This window comes from Cladophialophora bantiana (genome assembly GCF_000835475.1).
Source record: "Cladophialophora bantiana CBS 173.52 unplaced genomic scaffold supercont1.8, whole genome shotgun sequence".
Classification (NCBI taxonomy): domain Eukaryota; kingdom Fungi; phylum Ascomycota; class Eurotiomycetes; order Chaetothyriales; family Herpotrichiellaceae; genus Cladophialophora; species Cladophialophora bantiana.
Genome location: NW_015971582.1, coordinates 1,670,667 through 1,688,266, shown reverse-complemented (window position 1 = coordinate 1,688,266; position 17,600 = coordinate 1,670,667). Strand labels below are relative to the sequence as shown.

The window sequence follows — 17,600 nt, the reverse complement described above, 5'->3', positions numbered from 1 at the left end:
GTGACACCCTTGTTTCCCCGATCTACGCAAGCCGTCTATACTTCTCTTCATGCCTGAGGTTGCCCATAAGGACCTTCGCTGTAAACGTGGGCCCTGATTGATGAGATCCGTGACTGAAAAGATATACCGAGGATGGCGACCCCCTTCCTGCATTGTCAGCTTGTTGATCTGCATCGCTTGCGCAGAAACAGTATGGTGTACGAGTGGTTTAACCGCCGGATCATCTTTGGTGCTCATGATCGAAGGGGGCCTGAAGCTCGATGTCGGATATATGTAAGACAAGGTGCAGGTTGTGTACAAGAAAGCGATGATGATACTATCCTAGGGTGCAAACAGCTCGTCGGGGTCTCGCTCTGATAGATCCTACATGGTACGAACACTTCCTCCTAGGACGGTCTCCTGGGCATTTTCCACTGCTGTGACATCCTCGGCCGATCAAAGACGCGGCTTGTCCTGCAGACGGGGAAAATTGAGTATCTTTTGCTCTCAGCGTTTCAAAGAATGCTATATAAAGGTTTGTCTTAACCTTGAAGGCATATATATTGTACTGCCTACTCCCCAGACCAAAAGGATCTAGAACATCATCTCCCTTCTTTTTCTTCCCCCCTGGTCATTTCGATTCGGCTTAGTACTGCAGAAGATTCGCTGCCCTGCTCTTTTAGGATGCTTTCATTTGTGACCTTGCTTGCCCTAAGCTCCGCGACGGCGCTTGCGGCAAGCCTCTCCGTCAGAGCAGCAGCGCCCAAGTACTCGATTGAATGGTCAAATTGCACCGATATCAATCTCCCAAACCTCCAATGCCGAACTATGCAGGTACCGCTCGACTGGTCTGAGCCTGGCAGTGCCAAGATCAGCCTCTTCAAGACCAAGATCATAGCCACCTCGACGGCTAAGGGTTCAGGGAACAAGATTGGCAGTCTGCTTTGGAACCCAGGTGGGCCCGGAGTCACAGCCAGTATAACATGTCAACTAACCGCGGCGGGCCAGATCGAGTACTTCAGTCCTGCCCTCTATGAGTATTTCGACATCGTTTGCCCCAACCCTCGAGGCGTGGGACAGAGCACTCCCGTGAAATGTGATCCCGCCATATCTAATAAGATGCCGCAGCTCTTTGTCGACGATGTCGCTTCGTTCCAGAGACTGGCCGCATGGAATCGAGTCTTCAGCAACCGCTGTCTCAGCATGACGGGAAAGCTGCTCCGACATGTCGACACCACCTCAGCTGCCCACGACCTGGAAGCCATCCGGCTCGCCCTCAATCAGGGTAAAATGAACTGGTTCGGTAATTTGTATAGCTCACAACTCGGCGTGGCGTAGGCGGAGCTCTACCCTGAGAACGTTCGGGCGGTGGTCCTAGATGGCGTGGTCGACCACAGTCTCTCCGAGACTGTGGCGGTGTCAACCGTCGCCACGACGTATGAAGCCGAACTGAACCGCTGGTTCCAATGGTGTCAGGCAAACGCCTCGTGCGCCCTGCACGGACAAGAGAACATCGCGCAAGTGTTCGACAGCCTCGTCGCCCAAGCAAACAAGGCTCCGATCCCAGCCCCGGTCTGCTTGAACACATCAAACACCCTGTCCACGGGCACCCTGCCAGCCCATCGTGACGGGATACGATATGATTTTCAACGCCCAAAGCGTCTACCTTTCCGATCCGCAGCTCACAGGCTAGTTGACTTTCGGCCTCGCACTCAATCAATCCCTGTGCGGCGACGCAACATTGCTTTCCAACACTGTGCAAACCGCTGTCTCCAACGATGCCTTCTCCGGTGTTGGATCGGCTGCCTTCACTGGATGGCCAAGAATACTCTCTTCCCCGAACACCAGGCGCTACAGCAGCTCGGCTCCGTAGTGGCACCCCATACTCTGGGCGCGAATCAATTCTTCCAGTACAGCAGCTGGTGCTTCAACTAGCCGGTGCCGATCGCAAACCCGCCGCATTGGCTGAACGCCTCTCATGTGACGGAGTTGCCACCCGAATCGGTCCTGCTTATCAACGCAGAGTTCGATCCGGAAACCTCGCATGTGTGGGCGCAGGGTCTGAAAGATCAGCTGACGACTTCTGCCGCAAACGGTGATAGTAAAGCGGTGGTGTTGGCGAGAAAAGGCGATGGACACACCAGCTACGCCATACAGGGCCAAGACGCAAGGATCATGGACGCGTTTTGGGTGAATAGAACCGTGCCGGGGAATGGAACTGTGGTTGATTCGTAAAGCAACAGAAGTGAACAACACCAGTAATAACTGCAGCGACTTGCGAGGGTTATTGCTCCATCACGGAACAATCTCTCCTCACCGAAAAGCACAATATCTGCAGGATTCAAGTATGTCCAATCCAATCCATTTCTCACAGATTTACAGTGATTCACGTCTGCTTGCCTATGTCTTTCGGAAAAAAGTGATATACAACGACCTAGTGCTTTAGTCCGAAAGTCTAGTTCAAGCAACTCCTCCATCACCTGCCTCTTCATAGCCACTCCAGTTTAGTCTTAATATCCTTTCGTCAACCGTCCGTCACTTCTCTGCAAAAATCTTCAACTTAAGAGGGGAAAAAAGGGTGCTCTCTCCGGCGTCTCAGAAGGTCCTCGGTACATGGTTCATGAGTACAAGAATATGATGCATGCGACCTGAAAGAAAGTCGCTCTGCCAAAGACAGCGAGGAAGAACCAAGGGCCTCGATCACCGAGAACTCCGTCATCTTCGACCGGGACCGCGTAGGGCAACATGATTTGCTCGGCTCGAAGTGAAATCTGTAATTCGAAGGCCAACCCGCACTTTTGACTGGAAGCGTTGAATTGGCAAATCTTTGCCAAACTTTGATCGAAGAAAGAATCGGTAAACCGTCCCCCTGATAACGCCGGTGGTATATGCAAGTCGTGGGCAAATCGAAGCTGTAACGAGAAAACGCCATAGCAATGCTGATCATCATTATATGAGACCGCACATTCGAAGGTTCTCCTGAATGATGATGTCTATGACCGGTCAGCTCATGTACAATTTGCTGATGAGGGGAGAGCGCTTACCATTGACTGCTCCCATCACGAATCTTATTTGCGTGGTGTCTGTGGCACAGGTAAAGTGAGTGTAGATCTGTTTGGTCTCTGCTTGGTTGAGTGAAACAAATCGATTCAGGATGTAGTCGCAAGCAGCTGCATAATCGGGGCCACCTGGACGTCAATTGTCAGCAAAGGGATACTCGAAACTTCTCGGGTTGTACCAACCTTCGTAGTCAGGGAAGTAATTTTGCATCGGGCTCACGGGCAACTTCTCCTTGAATCTGTCGATTTTATTGAGGAACAAGATGATGCTGGTCTTGATGAACCACCGGGAATTGCAAATGCTGTCGAAAAGTGTGAGGGCCTCTTGCATTCTGTTGACGGTCTCGTCTTCAAAGAGAAGCTGATCGTATTCTGAAATAGCAACCAAGAAGAGAATGGTTGTCACGTTTTCGAAACAGTGGATCCACTTCTTTCGTTCGGATCGCTGTCCACCCACGTCAAACATACGGTACGTAAGGTCTTGGATGATGAAGGTGGTCTCGGTGATACCGGTTGTTTTGACTCGAGATCGAAGGACGTCTTGGTCGTTGGGAAGGTAGTCGTGGGCGGCGATGCGGTCAATGGAATCGAAGTAGCTGGGAGACAAAATCAGCAAAGGCGCTTGCAGAGTATGGGGACTAGAACTCACTAGCGTGCGGAATCATTCAGTTGATACTCTCTTGATCGCTTAAAGCATTCCTGAACACCGGCATCCTGCCACAGGGCCTTGATGGCCGCGCCCACCTCAGGTGGCAGGCTGTCCCCTTCAATCTGGGGCGGTTGCATGAAAATCGTCTGGACATGATATTCAGCTCGCTGGTCGTCCAGAGGCAGCTCGAGAGACTCCATCGCCTCCAGTATGACTCGCATGGACTGAACGGTATTGGAGTAGATGATTTCTTTGAAAGACTCGCGTTCATCGCGCGAATAGCCGCCCTCGTGAATGAGTTTCATCTGCTTTAGGATTGTGGATTTTCCAGATTCACCAGCGCCTGGATCGCGGTTAGACCGTAGCTGAACCCGAAATGATGGAGAATGCGCGTACCAAGCAAGAGCATCTTGATTTCATTGCGCTGGGCCATCTTATCCCTCTTGAGCTGGTTCTCGATCTCATCGTTTCTTGCCTTCCCGGCCGTATCTTCCTTGCTCGCACCACACCCCATGCTTGACAATCTCCAGAAAAGTTCTTGAAGTGAGAGGAGAAGGATAGATTCGGGTGTCTCGAGGCTCCGACTGAAATACACTCAGTTAGTAAACATCCTTTGTCCAAGTAATACAAGGTACAATGCGCATCTGAGATTCTGCCCAAAAATGTATAGGAGAATCACAGTTGCGCGCCATGTAAGCATAGGCGGACCACTCACCTTCGTTTCAAGCTTAGGGAGGTTTGTCAAAATGAGGGTTGGTCACACGAAGGTGACGGAGGTTGCGAAGTAAGGATTTGGGAGTGGTAGGAACCCAAAGGGGATCAGCGCAGGCGAGGACGGGATGGGGAAGAAAGGGCGTCGATCAGTTGAGCTGGGCGTCGGCGGGTGGAAGTCGGGGACAACGATCTCGCTGGTCGAAGCTGGCAGGAAACGAAGCGCTTCGAGACTCAATCTCGCACAAAAAGGGCCCTCTCCCAGCGGATATGGTCCCTCCAGGCACAGGCCAAAGAATAAACGACAATATTGTACAAAAGGGAGGACGGACTGAGGAAAAGAGGTGGTGGTCGGAGTGAAGATGAATCGAAGTGGATGAATTGGAAAAACGGGGATGAATGGAGGATGATCAATCAGGTGCAAGGAGGTGAAAAGGCTAGCGCAGTTTGAATGCAATCAATGAGGATGGGCGAACAAGCGAAGCAGGGAAACCGTAGGGAAAGCAAGCCGCAGCTAGGGTACCTAAGATAGGTAGGGGCACCGGGGGGCAGTAGGGGTCGAGGGGCTGCTTGGTGGCTGCCGGCAAGGGAATCGAGAAAATACCCAGGTATCGGAGAGCTGCTTCACCCACCGCTGCGAGAAGGCGCAATCCTTTGGGTCAACAAGGGACCCTTTTTGCAACAAGCAGTCGTTTGCCGCCTGGGAGCTGGTTGGCTGTTGCGGGTGCTGGGGCCCCCAGTGCAAAGGGCTTCGACGTCGCCGGGGCTAGACTTAGTGTGTTAGTGGCGACCGGCAACGCGCCCCTAGGCACCTTCGGCCTGTCCACTGGGCGCTCGCTGGATGCCCACTAGTGGCTTGTCCCGTCATATTCCCAGAAGAGAAAGGGGAAAAGAGTTTGGAGATGGGGTCTTGTCCCTTGGGCGCCGTGCCTTTGGTTGAATGCATGAAATTCTGCTAATTAACTCCAGTCCCAGTGTTTGACTACGACGTGCTCCTGCGACGGAAGCAAAGAGCTGTGAAAGTCAACTCGTACTGGGTACTCTTCCCACAGTCCACTGTCGGCCTCCCTCAGTTGGATTCAAAGCGCGGGTCACACCATCTCAGCACTGGAAAGGTGATGAGTGACGGGCACGCCTTGGCTCTTGTGTCCTTGTCCACCTACACAGGAAGTATCTCTTCATCTCGTCTCCGGGCTTGTCTCTTCTAACATGGTCACTACTTGCTTAGATCACCTTGGGATCGCGCTGCTGTCGTGTCAAGCACCTTTCCCTAATCCACTGAGGCCAACCTCGACCGGCGCCATCAACCCTCACCCACCGCTTGTCTCGCCCATCCTCACTGGCTGCCACCCCTCCATGACCCTGGCCTTTGTACCCAGTAGCCAAGTTGGCTTCGAGCGACACCTGGGATCGCCCACTTGGTTACACCCGCCCAGGCCACTTTCGGATATCCATCGTCTTGTTTTGGCGCAGGGGGCGCCTCCGAGCTTCGGGGTTGACTTCTACTACTCGGTACACACTATTTGCAGATGAAGAATTGCATCGCGACAACTTGTCTCAATCCAGAGGAAGTGGGAAAAAACCTGCCCTTGGCTATACTGGGGCTTTTTGGTGCTAAGCTTGGGGTGATATGACGCTTGTTCTATCGAGCATCTTTACTAAGTAGGTAGGCTCGACTCTTGTCACCCCTTTGTTCGTCGCTTCGGGTTATAGCGCCCTTCTCAAGCAATCTAGTGCGTTCCATAAAAGCCCTGGAAATTGCGACTTTTCTGAGTCTTTACTCAAGCAAGGTTCGCTCTTGTAAGTCCACTGACAGAAAGACCAGAGGCGGTTCTGCGCCCCTAACAAGAGCTCCTCTATCATGTGATGGCTTCCTTTCAAGCCTGGGAGGATTCTCCCCCGAAGCTGACTGAAACTTTATCTTGGAAACAGATCTCACAGGATTCAGGTACGGGAGACCGAAATTGTCGCACTATTATTACAACTGCAAAAAGTGTGCCCCAATTTGAGCCAGTGCTGCCTGGACAATTCACTCCGGAGAATCATGTCCACCTACAAACCTGATCCCTCCTGTAAGGTTCGTATTGCTATCTCATGCAATGCAACGGAGATGACTGCCCTGGAATCTCTGAACAAGTCAATCAGGGAAGGTGTGAAAGCTAAAACATGCGTCCGGGAGCCAGGTCCCAGATTTACGGAAAGTTAACCAGGCCGCCAGCAGGGAAGCGGTCGATCTGGACCTCATTTCGAATACTGCCTACGTACATAACTTCATGCACATATCAAGCGACATCCTGCGTCTGTGTTTCACCTCGTGAGCAGCGGCTCTCCCATTGGAACGTCAGACCTTCCCCCCCCCCCCCCCCCACCCCCCCCCCCTTCCCCCCCCCCCCCCTCACAGCACAAGTGCTTCAAGTACTCAATACTTGCAGATGACAGCTTTTGTGGAGCGGTGAGGCCAGAAGCTCTGGTTGTGGTGGACCCTCTGTTGGCTTTCCCTGCGTGGAAGGAAAGGGCCTCTGGTTCTGCGATGCCGAGAACTGAGCACTTCAGAGACGGCCATTCGTCCAATTCCTCAGCGTTGTTTGTGTTCTGCATTGCCGATCAGTGCCACAAGTCATTTTTCCGCCCAACCCAACCCGGCAGCTCCATCAAATCATGCGCAGCAAACGCTACAGCCCCTCCGGACTCGCCGTCAGTTACAAGGTACTCCGTCACATGCAGCCTCTCATTGCTCAGCCAAACTCCTGTCCTTTCTCCATCCGTCAAGACTTTCCAACTTGGACCAAAAGCTGTCACCGGATTGGGACGCGATTATATCTCAATACAGAATGGAAAGGACAACCGCTTCAACCAGAAAAGGTACGCGGAGATCTGCATCTTGGCGTTAAGCAATTGGACTTCATGCTCGCCCCTTATCTAGCAAACTCAGGACGACCTTGTTGCCAACCACCTCTGAAAACAACAACTAGCCGTGTGTGTGTGACGTGGTCAGAGGGGTCCCAATCGGATAATATCGCAAAGCTTTTCACTTCCTTGTGCCATCCGTGGGCGGTGATTCGGATTTTGAAACTTCAGAAGTATCACGTACATGTTTCACGGGCTTTACACCAGATGGGCAAGATGTGCCGCAAGCCCCGGGCACAAAGCGTCGGCCTCGCGTATTTCTCGGATGACAAAGTGGATATTTTCTTCTGCATTCCGACAGAAAATGTCTGTCACCAGGATGGTTAATGAGCCCTGTAACAAACCTCCCCGAGTCAATAATAGTAGGTGTATTCAGGTTCTGGTGGTGAGTACGGGATCCAGATCAAGTCGATCTTGTTTTGTGCCAGCTCTTTCAAAGTCCGTTGTTGCGTGCCTGCGCACCATCTGCAGTCAGGCCATTTGTATGGAGTATATAGCTTATGAAAGTCCTTTCAGGGCTTTTGCGGACACTATCGCCAACCAAGACAACTGACTCGATTCCGTAACCAGGCTCTAAGGGCGGATTCCTAGTCCACAGTACACCACACTGCGCATTGCAGAATGTGCAATGTGTGGTGGATGTAATGATGGACAGGCACGCGATACATGCTTCTCAGTAGCATGCTTGCAGTTGGTTAAAGCACATATTCTATGCGTTATCGACGTGTTCTGTTCATCTACTTCGTGCTATTCTATTACCACGCGTGCAAATCCCTTTTTAGGAAGCAAGATTTCCCCCACTTCAGCCTCGCGAGGCTGTAACCACATGTGGGGTGCTATGCATTGCCCAACTGAGGTGGGTTCAAGTACAGAGGACAATACAGAATCAAGATCAAGATCAAACGCTTTCTAAAGGACATAAGAGGGACACAACGTCGCTCTTGCGAATGGACTACTCATGTCAATGCGCGGTGTGCCCGTCCTGGCTTGCACGTCCACCGCCACTCGTCTGTCACCGGCTTTGCAAGGATTTACCATTTCTGAAGGCAGGAGAATGGTCTGATCACCTATTAGGACTAGAAAGTAGGCCGCTATGGTCCTGATTGAGGGAGACTATCCTTGCTGAGCAGATCCGGCTTGTCTTGTCTCGAGCTTTTACAGCGGACAGGAATAACGGCATCCGCGGAGTGTTTGAGAGCGTTTTCGAGTCTTGGCATCTACATTTCGGGGATTGTTCTTGACATTTGCATATTACGACATTCAGAATCTCCAAAGAATCGAGACGCGAGAACCTCAGCCTCATGGAATTTTGTCTGTTTCTGAGAAGACAAGCCCTTGCAGCCATCGCTCAGAAGAAGGCTCCCTTTCCTTCTCCGCACGGGGCTTGGGAGGCCGAGACAACTTCTCCGCTCCAAGTCCACCCACTTCTTCCCTCTCTTGTCCATCCCACCAGTGGCATTCCTCTATTCTTCACTTCCCCAAACTTTTGCTGAGATCCCCTCCGCAGTTAGCCCCACGATTGCGTCCGCAACGGGCATAAACTTGTTCCCGAACAAATGTAATTTGGGTCTACCGATCAGGTGGCCCCTGGTGGTATCGTGGGAAAGGTCGGTCCCTCGCTACTTGAGATCTTAGCTGTCGAAAGCCAGTTCTTTCCACATCTCATTCCCTCTTGACAGGATGAGCAACGGATCATATCCGACATGGCACTAATCGGCACTTCGACCATTATATTTCCCAAGCTCGACAAAGAAAATTCGGCCTCGAAGAGAAAACATGTCTGTAGTGTTTGTTCAAGGGCCTTTAAGCGAAGCGAACACTGCATTCGTCATCAACGAGGCCGTAAGCAGCGTCCTTGGACTTGTCCCGTCCGCCAGCTTTTCAACAACACTTACAAGTCTTTTAGATACGCAGGAAAAACCGTTCAGCTGCAGGGTTTGTCGACGGAGGTATAGTCGAAGGTACATCTTCGTATCCCTCATCGATGATGACATCTATTGAAAAAGGTTCCCTCCAGAGACCTTCTAGTCCGCCATGAGAGGACTCTGCATACACCGGAACAGGTGGCAAACGCCATCGAGAAACAACGCTCGAATGTTCCCATAACTCAAGACCTCACTTCAGGTCCGCAACCTCTTGGCCCTGGTTGAATCGTTTCTAACAAAAAGATCAGCAAAGAAAATCCCGTCAAGCCATTCCGCGTCCAAAGGTGAAGGAAAAGATGAAATTGTAGAGTTTCGAAAAGATATACCTCCGATTTCTTCAAATCAGGCGACCGGGCGACCAAAGGGTTCTGCATCCATGACTTCCAAACAAGCCTCCAAACCATCCGCAAAGTCGAATATCATTCAATCACCAAAATTTCAAGTTGCTCAAGACCGGAGAGTAGTAAATCAGGTCAGCAATGCATCTGAACTATCGCTCCTATCAAATTTCAATGGGGAACCCGGTATTGTTCCGGAGCCGCGGCCCTCGATGGGACTTCACTTGGCAGACTTCAGTGTCGATGTCTCTGATCTTGAGAAAATGCGAACATTCCCAAGCTCAGTGCCTCTCCCCGACCTTGATGGTGACCTGGAATTTCTCGACTTCTTCGATCCATTTTTAGGCTTGCCTCCAAAGCAACTTGAGGCGTTCGCAATACCACCTCTCGGCGGCAACACGGATGGCTGGTCACCTCTAGAAAACTTTTCTGGTTCGAGCCAGGCTTCGATGCAGGATTACGGCTTCCAACAAAATCAACTTTCAACCGCACACGAGACACCTTCAGTTGACGATTCCAATCAATCATGGGAAACGGCCAGTCATGCGAACTCGCGTTCCAAAGAATGCCCCATCTCATGGGACGAGACTTCAGCTCAAGTTTTTACAACACCGCGCGTTGATATTGAGGGGCCTTCAAGTTTCCAGGTTCCTCAGTCAAGATACCCCAAACCCCCGGGGCTTTCTTTCACCGAATCAATGCGGGCTCATCTACTGAAGGACCTGTCGAATAGACTTGCCCCTGAGCAATTGATAAGTTTCCGATTGCCCAGCGCAGCGGCACTCCAGAAGTGCATCAGAACCTACATCGACGCCTTCCACGTCCACCTGCCCATTTTCCACCTTCAGACAATGGACTTTGAAACCACGCCATCACCCCTCATTCTTGCCATATGTGCCACTGGCGCCCTTTATCGACTGGAAAGAAAGATTGCTGCTTCTTTATATCTGAAAGCAGACCAGGCTCTGGCTGCCGCGGTGCTTGACCGCGGTGAGCATCTTCACAAGAAGCCACGGCTCCTTGAGGAGTGGGTTCAGCCACGACCTCAGTCACCAAAATCGACGCCAGAAGCTCTGTGGAAGGGTCAAACTCGATTGCTACTTGCAATGCTCAGCTGCTTCAGCGGCGACACGGAAGTAATTTCAAAGGCTATCACACGGCTCGGTGACTTTCTCGTGGTGAGCTAACTCGAGCCAGCCAAAGGGAATACGTGTCTGATAAGTTCTCAGGACTTTCGTGAATTGGCCCCAACTGTAAAGCCTCGCAAAAGCGGGGGGGAGTGGTTGACTTGGCGGGCATGGATCGAAAGGGAGAGTGTCAAGAGGTCAGTGAGGAAACTTGCATAGAGACACCGCTCGCTGACTTGGTGCACAGGTTATTGTACGGCCAGATAGCGTTTGGGAATCTGGTGACAATGACATATGGGATCCCGCCCGGGTATTCGGTGGTTTCGGATGGTTTCATCGAGATGCCGTGTGACCAATCTCTGTGGGATGCCCTCACGGAAGAGCAGTGGCACGAAGCGGCAATGCGAAAAGGTCAGTGCTCATCGCTCAATGTCAAGCAGGCCATCTCGATGGTCATGAACGGAAATTCCACCAAGACGGTGCCGCAAGAGTGCTGGGAGTGGTCACCCTTCGCGATCAGCGTGGTCATTAACGTCATTTCAATCCACATCTGGCACATCACCCAAGGATCATATTTCTTCGGCGAGTTCTCCAGTCCGGGACAGTCGAACGAAACACAAAAGTCCCAGACCCTTGCCCAAACGGAGGCTGCCCTCTCAAGATGCCGGGCTTTGATCACCCAGGCCAGTTCTGACGCGGACTATCCTTGGACGGAGGCCGAAACACCGCTCTTTTTCAACTGCCTGGCGCTGTTGCGGGTCAGCTATTGTCGGGCATTTACAGGACATAGCGCTGCCGATTCGATGATGCTGCTCAAGGAAAGCCAGGAAGAATTTATAGCTTCTATTGAGGATTTTATCGCGCTGCCGCAAAACCGAGGCAACCTCGTCGCAAGAGCGGTCAGCCGGGCATTCGAGGGCATGTTGATACCGTACAAAGCGGGAACTATGCTCATCAAGAAGACGGCAGCCTTGACCTGGGCGGTCGGACACGCGTTGGCGGGGTGGGAGGTGGGTAAGTTCAGTTGACAATAGCCGTATGTCTTGATGCTGGCACTGACTCCGGCACACAGCATTGCTGGTCACGAAATGGGTGCATGCAATAGAAGTGGAGACACGGCCAAGCGGTGGTGGGTCGATCAGCGAGCTGGAGACCCAGACCATGCAGGCCATCAGAAACCTGCTGTCGGAGCTGGAGGACGGGTTCGACGTTGAGGGGGGCTCGTCCCTGGCGGCTAAGCTGGCTAGATACTGGGCCGGATTCTACGATGATACCTGGGTATGGGGCTTGACCCCTCGGATGGGATACATCCTGCGCGAGTTGGCGAACTGCTACGAGAGCAAATTGGCGGCCTCATGATCTGGCGGGCCTGCCGATTCTGCTGGTATTGAAGGGATGATGGTTTGCGAGAGCAGTCAATGCGTAAAGGAAAAACAATGATGGGCGTCCCATTGCCATTGACCCAGCTTCGTTCCACTTGTGTTTTATACGATGTACATTACGGAGGAGTATTAGAACTGCGGAGTTGTCTCAAGGATGACTAAGCACTAGCAGCCAGATCTCGCTTGCTCACCATCCTCGCCTCCACCTTCCAGCTCCTCCGAGATTCCCATCTACTTGAGCCTTCGCGAAGACAAATCTCAATTGACCTTGATGTGGTGGTGATATATCTCCTCAAAAGAAGCCAGCGGGTGACATTTTCTACAAATCTCTTATCCTGATTTCGCCTGCGACCACCTCGCACCTCTCGCTCTCTCGACATTTAACGAGGTTGTTGAACCGAGACAGCGACTAGCAGGAAGGATGTCGCATGAAATGTCAACACAGCACGCAACCCGCGTAGGGGCGAGACGTAGGTCGCAACTTTTGTCCAACCTAGGGCTAGCTGTCCGATATATTGGCCGGTGCGCAAAGACCCACTGACTGACTTGTTTGGTGTTCGATTTGTAGCCTTCAATCACAATCAGTCCCAAGCCGCCGAAGAAGAGTACGACCGGTTACGGAATCTGGCACGCCAGGAGGCCTCCAAACGCTCTGCCTGTCTTCAAAGATCCCAAGAGGCATACGCAAACGGCGACGGAGCCGCTGCGCATGCGCTGTCGCAGGAAGGCAAGGAGCATGGGGCCAAAATGGAAATGTACAACAAGCAGGCCTCCGAGTTCATCTTTCGCGAAAACAACGCCGACGGCCGAGTTCCTGCCGACACGATCGACTTGCATGGACTGTATGTGGATGAGGCAGAGGAGATTCTCGAAGAGAGGATTCGATATGCGCAAAGCCATGGCCAAACACATCTTCACGTAGTGGTCGGGAGGGGTAACCATTCTCCTGACCATGTGCAGAAACTCAAGCCCCGTGTCGAGCAAATCTGTCGAGAGCTGGGTTTGCAATACCACACCGAGTCGAACGAAGGCAGAATCTACATCAAGCTGGACGGCAGCCCCGTCGAGATGCAGCATGTGAGCAACTGGGACGGCTACCAGACACATCCAGGTTATCAGCAGCCACCTTGGCATCCTCAACATGCTCAACAACAGCCGCAGCATTACCAAGCTGCAGGCGAGGGTCAATACGGGGAAGCGGAGAAGGTGGCCAGGGGGCTTCTATCCAGACTCGTCAACAAACTTTTGCGCATGTTGTGTGGTTGACGACCGAGCAGACTAACGTATCTGTCTTGTTACATGTGCGAGATGGGCCAGGCATCGTGCCGGCTGTACAGAGCGGAAGAAGTCTGTTCTTGACTTGGGGCGTCGACAAAGTTGAAGGCCGGAGCTGAAATCGCTCAGAGATCCCTTTGAACTCGCATGCCGACCGTGCTGCCTTGTTGAGACCACCTGCGCACCAATTGCCACGACTCAATCTGCTCTCAACTAATACTCAGCAACCAACTCACCGACTTTCACATCACCTTTCTCGACGGTTCTATTTCGTTCCGCGGCCACGCCTGGACGCCTTCGTCCATATGAGGGTTTGACATCGCGGTAGCAAAAAGGAACAAATTTGAAGAGATGAAGAGAAAAGAAGAGAGTCTCCCTCCGTCTCTCATCGCCTCAATTCTGCTGTTGTGCCGCTGGTAATGATGCTGAGTCGCCGCTCGAGACAGTCGCTGCACCGAGGGAGTCGGGAGAGCGTATGCCAATAGTGCACTCCCATTCTCAGCGCGACGGACGGCCCAGTTATTGGTCAGTCGGCGACGGAGAGGGGCAGTCCCTAATCCAGTCTGTCTTTGGGGCTCCACCACGCTACAAACAGGGTTCCCTGTGGGCCAGGTTCCCTTAGAAGCTGGATGTTCTGCTGGTCCCTCACACCACAGATAGGGAAATTAATTCTGGCATTTCGAAGAAGTTCACATTAAAGCCGAGAACTGGCTTAGGATGAGCGAGATGGGAGCGACCAGCGATGGCCTATACCCAAAATATCGAGGTACCAAAGATGAAGGACAAGGATAGAGGGGATTCCTGTCAGAGGCTGGCGCGTGGTAGTCGGTTCCCCTAGAGTCTTGCCAATACATATGTTTGGAGAAGTCGCTGCCCAATTTCCGCATTTGACCTTTTTGGTTCTCGCCGTAATAATAATGATATTATTACCTCCTGAACGTGATGCACCTTATTAGGTATCTAATGCACCCCCCGCCCACGCGCCGGCGCCCAAATCTAGACCTGGGCCCGCGGGCACAGCTTCGAAGCCTGGTTGTTATTACCTGGGTTATTGTTGTTATTGCCACCATGCCATGCCATGGCATACTCGGGCGATCTGCTCTGGGTCCACCATGATGCCAAAAGTCGCAAGGCCGCACCACATCGCCACAAGGTTTTCTCGCACATCCAATCAGGCTACCACAAATGGCGGCGCGTCGAGGCCGCCCGGTCCATGAGGAAGTCGGTCATCATCCCGCGACTAGCACACGGCCAGCGAGGACCAAGCCGTCGAGGACAGGGTCAAGATGCCCCGACAGACAAGGGCGCCCGGGATCACGACCGGACCCGTATCAAGTCAGAAGAAGAGGAAGAGCAAGAGGAAGAGCAAGAGCAAGAGCAACAGGGAGAGGAATCACCGCCGCCACCGGGCCAGAGCATTGTTGTGTTTCGCGGCAACTCTGATCCGTTCAATTCCACGCCTGTCCATGTCAGCGCCCGCGTCAACGAGATCATGGCCTTTGAGCGCCGCAGTGTCTTCCCCGTCATCCAAGGCCCTGGATCTCGACTGCAAGCCCAAGCCCAGGGCAAAGGCAACATTCTTCCATCATGGTCGTCGTTCGCGTCCGACTCGCTGTGTGACAACATGACTGCTCTGGCCTTCCTGCTGACGCCCTTGACCCTCATGGCCCGATCTTCTCCCGATTCCTCTTACCTCAGATTATCACTCGTACATCGATACCAGGGCCTTAATGCGTTGCGGGCCTACATTCGCGAACTCGGCCAGCCGCCGCTGCATGTCCTGATGCATTTCCTCGTGGCCGAGATCTGGGGTGAGAACTGTGATGAGGCGCTGGCCCACCTTGGCATGGCGAAGGTCATTATGGAGTCCCAGATTCGAGACAATCCAGCATCGATCGTGCCGTATAAATGGATCAGCGTGTTCCAGATGGACATCCACCGCGCCGCCCTGTCGCTGTCGCGCACTCTGTTCCCCATGGACGGATGGGTGACGGTCCCCTTTGAAGTGCCTCTGCCCATCATGGATGTCTGTCCGGACCCATGTCTGCGAGGAGCGCTTCGCAATCTGTTCATCGAACTCCAGCAATTGGATGCCCTCTATGACTTCTTTACCAGCGACCCTTCGCCCCGGCCTAGCGTCTGGAATTTTCTGCGCATGCGGACGCTGGTGCTTATCGGTCGGGCAATCAACCACGCCGTCGATGGCCGCGATGTCTCGGCAAGCCTTGCCCTCGCCTACGTTCTCAAACTCGTTAGTGCTCTCGAGAACATTCCTGTCGGAACCACCTCGATCTACAATGCCGGGCCTAAAATGCTAGGACGCGTGCGATCATGTCTAGATTCGGTAGTCTTGGACCCCCGACTGAGGCTTTGGATCCTCTACGTCGGTGCGCTGAGCGGAGACAAGTGGTTTACGCGAAGCTTTGACGAACAGACGGTGCTCATGGGAGTGCACACGTGGGAGGTGTGCAAGGATATCCTGTCGAGGTTCTACTTACCCAAGGATGAGCCCCAGGTTCATTTCCACGCTCTTTTCGATGCGCGGCTGAGCAAGAGGATCCTGGAGCTGACAACTGCTTTCCAGGACGTCAAGTTGGACGCCGGGTAGTTTGGAGCTCTTTCGGGTGGCGTTCTGGGACTAGATTTGGACAGTGATCATCAAATCACTTTGTGACTAACAAGCAAGCGTTTTGGACGGGTGGGAAAACATACATGTCGGCCTATAGATACTTATAAATGGACATGGGCCCCGAGAAAAGCCTATGGATATAACTAACGGCATAACCCTCGATACGGGTCACTTCCCGGGACTTTTGCGGCCTCGAACTGTTTGACCTCAATCCCCCATCGAGGCTGAGCTCCATTTAGCGGGGACCTTTAATCCTGGACCGAGTACTTATGACTTCTTCTGCAACCCTTTTCACCAGCGACGATTGATCGCCACCGAAAAATCCATTCCATTCTCTGTCACGCGTTAAAAAGCTTTTCGCTGCTCGCACAGATGATCGTCTCAGAACAGCTTCTCCGAGTCGGATGCGCCTCAAGTGGAAAATTCGTGCTGGTCGGCAACACCGCTTGACCTCCACCGTGCTACCCTCGACTGCGCAAGACTGCTCAAGATTGCTCAAGCACCTCTATTGCTCTACCAGACATGACATCAACCTAGTTCTATTTTCTTCAGCTCCCGGCCGCTACTGGCCCTGACGAGCCTGACTGGCCTGACTGGCCACTGCATAGGATTTTGCTTTTCACATCCCATCGCCATCTCCCATACAACTCCCCATGGGCTCTCCTAAGTCTCCCCCCCCTCAACATGCCGTCATCGAGCTCGACGATTTTGGAACTTTCTCGTCTCCTTCACAGAGACTGTCGCACTGGGAAGCTGCCGAACCTCTGCTGTCCCAGTCGAACAGTCCTGCTGCCGGGTCGCTGCTCAGGACGACAGCAACCATGCCCAGATTTCCGAAATCCGCGGCCGCACGCCTGCTCTCGAGGCTGCAGACGGAATCGGAGCCTGGCCTCACAAACGCCCAGTTGATGCTCATCAATCATGACCTGAATCCCGTCGAGCCACAACGACGCCAGTGGACGGCTTGGAGCTTTATCGGTATGGAATTGGCTGCAGGCGTATTCCGGTAACGTCTTGGTCTCGCTGACGTGCGCTCTCCAGCCTTCTGGATTTCCGACTCGTTCAACATCAACACCTGGATGATTGCTTCAACCACGCTTTCCTACGGCCTCGCATGGTGGCATGCATTGATCTGTATTTTGATCGGGTACTCCATCTCCGCCATGTTCGTCTGCTCGACCGGACGAATTGGAGCCGTGTACCACATCTCCTTTCCTGTTGTCTCCCGTGCATCATTCGGCATCTGGGGGGCACTGTGGCCTGTCTTCAATCGAGCAGCGATGGCCTGCATTTGGTACGGCGTGCAGGCTTGGATCGGTGGTCAGTGCATCACTCTGATGATTCGATCCATCTCGCCCTCTTTCTACACGCTTCACAACGGCATCCCTAACTCGGGTACCAACACAAGAGACTTTGTGGGCTTTTTCATCTTCTGGGTTGCGTCTCTTCCCGCCCTCTGGTTTCCCGTCCACAAGATCCGCTATCTTTTCATGGTCAAGTCTTGCTTCGTCCCGTTCGCGGCGCTCGCGCTTTTTGGCTGGGCAATTGGCCGTGCACATGGCATCGGCCCGATCGTGAAAGAGCCGGCGACGGCCTCAGGTTCTCCGCTTGCCTGAGGT

The 17,600-nt window shown here is 52.9% G+C and overlaps 6 protein-coding genes across 6 annotated transcripts; 5 read left to right on the top strand and 1 right to left on the bottom strand.

The window, feature by feature from the left end:
• Positions 1 to 663: 663 nt before the first annotated feature.
• Positions 664 to 1,317, top strand: Z519_06260 (uncharacterized protein; the record flags this gene model as incomplete). The annotated part of the gene is made up of 1 exon (XM_016764000.1): positions 664 to 1,317. One exon carries the CDS (start codon positions 664 to 666, stop codon positions 1,315 to 1,317), a length of 654 nt encoding a protein of 217 aa, XP_016620324.1.
• A 1,611-nt stretch (positions 1,318 to 2,928) lies between these two features.
• Positions 2,929 to 4,201, bottom strand: Z519_06259 (guanine nucleotide-binding protein subunit alpha; the record flags this gene model as incomplete). The annotated part of the gene is made up of 5 exons (XM_016763999.1): positions 2,929 to 2,972; positions 3,024 to 3,167; positions 3,222 to 3,634; positions 3,688 to 4,030; positions 4,084 to 4,201. 5 exons carry the CDS (start codon positions 4,199 to 4,201, stop codon positions 2,929 to 2,931), a joined length of 1,062 nt encoding a protein of 353 aa, XP_016620323.1.
• Positions 4,202 to 9,606: 5,405 nt separating this feature from the next.
• On the top strand, positions 9,607 to 12,054 carry Z519_06258 (uncharacterized protein; the record flags this gene model as incomplete). The annotated part of the gene is made up of 4 exons (XM_016763998.1): positions 9,607 to 10,746; positions 10,798 to 10,892; positions 10,943 to 11,709; positions 11,768 to 12,054. 4 exons carry the CDS (start codon positions 9,607 to 9,609, stop codon positions 12,052 to 12,054), a joined length of 2,289 nt encoding a protein of 762 aa, XP_016620322.1.
• A 444-nt stretch (positions 12,055 to 12,498) lies between these two features.
• Positions 12,499 to 13,343, top strand: Z519_06257 (uncharacterized protein; the record flags this gene model as incomplete). Its single annotated transcript, XM_016763997.1, has 2 exons — positions 12,499 to 12,547; positions 12,610 to 13,343. 2 exons carry the CDS (start codon positions 12,499 to 12,501, stop codon positions 13,341 to 13,343), a joined length of 783 nt encoding a protein of 260 aa, XP_016620321.1.
• Positions 13,344 to 14,430: 1,087 nt separating this feature from the next.
• Z519_06256 (uncharacterized protein) lies at positions 14,431 to 15,960 on the top strand (the record flags this gene model as incomplete). The annotated part of the gene is made up of 1 exon (XM_016763996.1): positions 14,431 to 15,960. The coding sequence occupies one exon, from the start codon at positions 14,431 to 14,433 to the stop codon at positions 15,958 to 15,960; it is 1,530 nt and encodes a 509-aa protein (XP_016620320.1).
• A 674-nt stretch (positions 15,961 to 16,634) lies between these two features.
• On the top strand, positions 16,635 to 17,597 carry Z519_06255 (uncharacterized protein; the record flags this gene model as incomplete). The annotated part of the gene is made up of 2 exons (XM_016763995.1): positions 16,635 to 16,959; positions 17,023 to 17,597. 2 exons carry the CDS (start codon positions 16,635 to 16,637, stop codon positions 17,595 to 17,597), a joined length of 900 nt encoding a protein of 299 aa, XP_016620319.1.
• Between the last annotated feature and the right edge of the window lie 3 nt (positions 17,598 to 17,600).